Consider the following 5,760-nt stretch of genomic DNA (forward strand, 5'->3'; position numbering starts at 1 on the left):
GTTAGGATCGAGAGCACTAAGAGGGGGGGGGGGTGAATTAGTGCAGCGGAAATCTTTCAGCGATTAAAAATGAAAGCTGCGTTTGTTTGATAGAAACTATTTTGCAGCAAAAACCGATTCTAAGATTACTTATGATTGAGTACAATTTACGTCTAAACATAGTTTGCGTCTAAGCGTAGTTTACGCAGTTTGCGTCTAAATGCAGTTTGTGTCTAAATGCAGTTTGCGTCTAAATGCATATTGCGTCTAAGCGCAGTTTGCATCTAAGTGCAGTTTGCGTCTTAGGCTCAGATTGCGTCTAAGCGCAGATTGCGTCGAAGCTCAGATTGCGTCTAAGCGTAGTTTGCGTTTAAGCGCAGTTTGCGTCTTAAGCGCAGATTGCGTCTAAGCACAGTTTGCGTCTAAACACAGTTTTACGTCAAAACGTAGATTCAGAAAGATTTGAACTTAGACACTCGTTCATAAAAGCGCAGAAGTCAGTTTGCAGTTATAAATGGAATGTAAACGTAAACTGCAGAGAAACTCGTTCGTAAAAGCGCAGAAATCAGTTTGCAGTTATAAACAGAATCAAGACGTAAACGTAAACTGCAAAGAAACTCGTTCGTAAAAGCGCAGAAGACAGTTTGCAGTTATAAATAGAATCAAAACGTAAGTGTAAACCGCAATGTAGAGATCATATGAAAACACCGATTTACGTCTGAATGCAGATTCGGAAAGAACAGAACGTAGAAACTTGTTCGTAAAAGCGCAAAGAACAGTAGCTATCTAGGAGGTTTGCAGTAATGATAAAGTGCTCAAAATGAAAGCAAACCAGAGATTTAGAGTGGTTCGATCAGTCTTGACCTACTCCACTTTTGGCTTCCTCCACCGACGAGGTCACTGACGTCAACTAGAGGCCTTCCTTCAATAGGCGAAGGCCAACTGCCCTTTTACAGTTTCACTCCTTTTGACGGGCTCAGGAGACAACCCTTACAGAACCTTTCTCTCCTCTCTTTACAACTCAAGACTTGAAGAACAGAAAGAGGAGAACTTTTGGACTTAACACAAATTTGAGCTCTTAGAATCACAGAAAAGATCAGGAATTCGGTGTGGTTCTGTATCTTTTCAGTGCTGAATGGGTGGGGTATTTATAGGCCCCAACCCAGTTCAAATTTGGAGCTCAAAACGATCAAATCTCGGAATTCCGAGATCAGGCGGTTGCACCTCCTGACTGGAGAGGTTGCACCGCTTGGCAGAGCTCGAAGACTGAGCTCAGGCGGTTGCACCTCTCTGTCAGGGGCGGTTGCACCTCCTGAGTCTGGCTTGGAGACTGAGCCCCAGGCGGTGCCACCTCTCTGCCAGAGCTCGAAGCCCGAGCTCAGGCGGTGCTACCTCTCTGTCAGGGGAGGTTGCACCGCCCAGTCTCGCTCGGAGACTGAGCCCCAGGCGGTGCCACCGCTTGCCTGGGGCGGTTGCACCTCCCAGCTTCGCTGGGAGAACCTCTCTTGGGCGGTGCCACCTCTGACCCTGGCGGTGCCACCTCTTTCACTATTTCAGCTCACTTGGTTTGGCTCCAAACTTGGCCCAAACCAGTCCGAACTTGGGTTATAGGATTAACACCTAATCCTAACCCTAATTAACGTGCTAACTATGATTTTAAAGACATTTTCTAAGCTATTACAAAGTTCGCAAGTCAAAACTTCTTCTAGCGAGCTTCCGGCAAACTTCCGGCGGTCTTCCGATGAACTCTCGGAAACCATTCTGCAGACTCCCGGCAAGCTCCTAGACTTCACGATTTGATCTTAGCGAGTTCCAACGAGCTTCTTCGGCAAGCTCCGATCTTTCTCGGCGAGCTCCGCGAACTTCCAACGAACCTTTTGGCAAGCTTCCGAAAACCCTTCGGCAAGCTCCCAACTCATTCTCGGCTAGTTCTGGTAGCATTCCCGACGAACCTTCGGACTTCCGTCGAACTCTCGAACTTGCAACAAATCCTTCGCTCTTGACTCCGACACTTTGTTTCGCTTTATGTCTTCATCGTTATCATAGTTAATCCTGCACAATTAAAGCAAAACTTCGATCGAGACAATTAATCCTAAGAAATTAACCAAGTTGTCCGGCATGTCATTGGTCCCTCGACGCTTTGTCTGATTCTTCGGCGCATCGTCCTCTCCTACGGCCTATTGCCCAATCGACCAGTTGACTCCGCAACTCCGATATCCTTGGCACAATAACCGCTCTTCTTGGCCCGATGCCCGAGTCCACTACCCGAAGCCTTCTGTCGATAAGTCGACCGATCCACTGGCCCGACGTCCAATCTTCTGACATGTTCCTCCGGCACAACATGATGTTCCTGCTTTAATTATCTCATCCTGATCGAAGCACCCTGCGTCACTCAAAACGCAGATTAAATCATAAACATATATCAAGTAGTTTCATCATCAAAATACGAGATTCAACAATTCCTAAGGAGTTAGGGAGGTTCCACGAGTTGATGTATCTAGATATTGGGGTCAATAGTCTATCTGGTTCGATCCCTTCTAGTTTAGGAAATTTGACAAAGCTCTATCACATGGATCTCTACAAAAATCAATTGATTGGAGTTATCCCTCCAGAATTGAAAAATCTAGTTAATCTCATTTACTTAGATATCTCTTATAATTATCTAATAGGTAAAGTTATTTCTTCTTTCAAAAATTTAACCAAGCTGAAATCATTTTTCCTATGAGGAAATCAGCTCTCGGGTCCTATCCTTTTGAGATTAGAAATCTCGTTGAGATTACCGTTCTTGACTTTTCAGAAAATATATTAACAAGTTCAATTCCTTTTTCTATAGGAAACATGACTAGTTAAAGACTTTTCAGAAAATATATGTCAGCCACAATTCTCTAACAGGGGAGATTCCATCCCAACTCAGCAAATTGGTGATGCTGCAAAGCCTGAATCTATCGCATAATTCATTGTCGGGTCATCTTCCATCTTCGCTAACGTATATGACGAGCTTGTCTACCGTAGATGTATCCTACAATGAACTGGACGGCCCTGTTCCTGATAGTCCAGCTTTCCGAAGAGCCCCGGCGGAGTGGTTTGTCCATAACATTCATCTGTGTGGAGTTGTTCGAGGATTGCCTCCGTGTGTTACACTCGGTACTCCAACAAAAGATGACCGAAGCAAGCGCCACAAAGTTGTTGTAATAGCCATCATTCCTTCCGTCGTCGTCTTCCTTCTCTTGTTTGTATTCACTGCAGCCGCTTTTCGATTGCACAAGAGAAAGAAGCCGGCAGTACCGGTCGATGATAATCACATCAAAGAAGGTGCATTCTCTATTTTGAATTTTGATGGAAGAGATGTATACAAGGACATCATCGAAGCCACCGAAGATTTCGATGCCAAATACTGTATCGGAAGCGGTGGATACGGCAGTGTCTACAGAGCAGAGTTAGCAAGTGGGAAGCTGCTAGCGGTGAAGAAGATTCACCTACCAGAAACTGAAGGAACATTCGACGAGAAACCTTTTCAAAATGAGATACAAACTCTAACTCAAATTCGACATCGCAATATCGTCAAGCTTTATGGGTTCTGCACCTTTCCTCGACACAAATTTCTGGTGTACGAGTACATGGAGAGAGGAAGTCTGGGATCTGTCCTCCGAAGCGACACTGCAGCTGAATTGGACTGGGTGAAGAGAGTGAGCATCGTGAAGGATGTTGCTCGTGCTCTGTTCTACATGCATCACGATTGTGTTCTGCCTATCGTTCAACGAGATATTACCAGCAACAACATCCTACTTGATTCCGAATTCAAGGCTTATGTTTCCGACTTTAGAATTGCTCGACTACTGAAGCCGGATTCATCAAATTGGACCATGCTTGCAGGCACGCGGGGTTACTTGGCACCTGGTAAGTTTCTCTCTCTCAGATCTCGTTGTTTGTGCAAATTAAGACTATCTGCAATTGAGAACATCTTCAAATTATATTTCGGAGGAGATCTATATGGATTGGCGGTTTGATCATTGGCTCTTGTTGTCTGTAGAGCTTGCATATACAATGAGAGTGACCACCCAATGCGACGCGTACAGTTTCGGAGTCGTGACGCTGGAGTTGCTGATAGGAGAGTATGAAGAAGTACTCATTTCCATTCTGTCGTCTTCACCGATCAATGATGGCTTCGTGAAAGACGTATTGGACCGACGTCTACCTGTTCCTGAGGGTCAAGTTGCGGATGAAGTGGTTACAGTTTTGAGCTTGGCTCTTCGTAGCGTGGATAACCACCCTGAATCACGCCCGACAATGAAACAGGTCTCCGACAGGTCTATTGATGCATTGAAGTTTTCCGATTTGATGAGCGTGGAGATATGATCTATATGCACTCCTCTGTGCCCCGATGCTTCTTTTGGTCAGGATCGGTAGACTTTGTTTCCGTGTGGCTTGCTTTAATAAAAGCATCGGTTGGTAATCGATCTCTTTTCTAAGATTATTTTCGACTTGGTTGGTAATCTTTGCCTTGTCATGTAAATCTTGGACGCTTGAAAAGTTTGATTTTCTTGTACTATATGTTTCTTGAGAATTTGTGAAGGTAATTAAATGAAGGCTGAGGGATGATTGGTTTCTGATGTCTACCTGCCCACCATGACTGCTCTGCTTCGGAGGCATGACAGTGGGCCGACCGATGAGTAGGAATTCGTTCATTGCTTTAGTGATTTCGTTACGTAATCAATAGCTCATGCATCCATTAAATATTATCAAATGAAATCTCCTACACCATTTCCACGAATCAGAGCAATGAGCTTCCTATTCTCACGGCTTAGCATATGAGATTGCTATACTACTTGGAGTAATATTTAACGCAATAGGACGGAAGAACAGCGTTCGTGTGATGCAATGCAATGCAATGGTCGTCTGATTCAGTGGCTTTGGAGTCGTGACGCTTGAGGGTCTACTGGGGAGACATCCAGGCGATCTCATCTCTAGCTATCATGATGAAGGTAGCGCGATGAGAGAGATGCTCGACCCACATCTTCCACTTCCTCCAGCTGAAGTTTCAGGCGCAGTCTCTAGCTATCATGATGAAGGTAGCAACGTGTATATACAACCACAAAGAACCGGAAGCAGAGCAACTCAATGCTCTGCTCATCTATCACAACGTTGGATTCACCAAACACCGATCTCTCCGCATGTTTTCTTTTGTTCTTTTGAAAATAGGGATTCAACTCGAAGAATTTGAATATATGAATGGTCAATTACAACAGCGTGCATAACACGGCAAAGGACTCATCGCTTAATTTCTACTATACCAACCGTTGAATGTTAGCTGATGGCGCTCTCCCATAGATTTTCTGGAAGACTTTACTGAGATTTATTACGACTTCGAATACTGGAAGAGAATCTGTAAGAACAAAGAAAATTGATACGCCGAGTACAGAACGAATCTAGAAAACGTGAATACCATGGCAACAGGATTCACCGCACGCTGATCTCTCTCCACTTTGTCAACCATTCATTTCAGCATGGGACAGTGTGTTGTACTGTTCTGTAAGTCTCCTGAGGTAAGACAATGGATTTGGTCGGCGTGAGATATATATATATATATATATATAGACTCCATGTGGTAAAGCATCACCTGTAAAAATCCTATATACGTAGAGCTCATTTGTATTCTGGTCCAAAGCCACATTGTAATTATGGCATTTCGGATGTCTAAAGGTGGTTTTATGAGGTGTTTGAGACATCTCGATGAGGTCGAAGCATAAAAGTAGCGTGATACGACCAAAAGTCCCAATGTTC

At 44.3% G+C, this 5,760-nt stretch overlaps 1 protein-coding gene across 1 annotated transcript; it reads left to right on the plus strand.

Annotated features, from left to right (window-relative positions):
* The first annotated feature begins 2,969 nt into the window (after positions 1-2,969).
* LOC103974474 (MDIS1-interacting receptor like kinase 2-like) lies at positions 2,970-4,335 on the plus strand. Its single transcript, XM_065152965.1, has 2 exons — positions 2,970-3,876; positions 4,010-4,335. Exons 1-2 carry the CDS (start codon positions 2,970-2,972, stop codon positions 4,333-4,335), a joined length of 1,233 nt encoding a protein of 410 aa, XP_065009037.1.
* The last annotated feature ends 1,425 nt before the right edge of the window (positions 4,336-5,760 follow it).

This window comes from Musa acuminata, chromosome BXJ3-5, assembly GCF_036884655.1.
Source record: "Musa acuminata AAA Group cultivar baxijiao chromosome BXJ3-5, Cavendish_Baxijiao_AAA, whole genome shotgun sequence".
NCBI lineage: Eukaryota > Viridiplantae > Streptophyta > Magnoliopsida > Zingiberales > Musaceae > Musa > Musa acuminata.

Excerpts from the sequence above, each read along its gene's own strand:
- LOC103974474 (XM_065152965.1), top strand. The coding sequence starts at position 2,970 with ATGACGAGCTTGTCTACCGTAGATGTATCCTACAATGAACTGGACGGC. Across the intron at positions 3,877-4,009 it reads GCGGGGTTACTTGGCACCTG|AGCTTGCATATACAATGAGA; the intron begins GTAAGTTTCTCT and ends TGTTGTCTGTAG.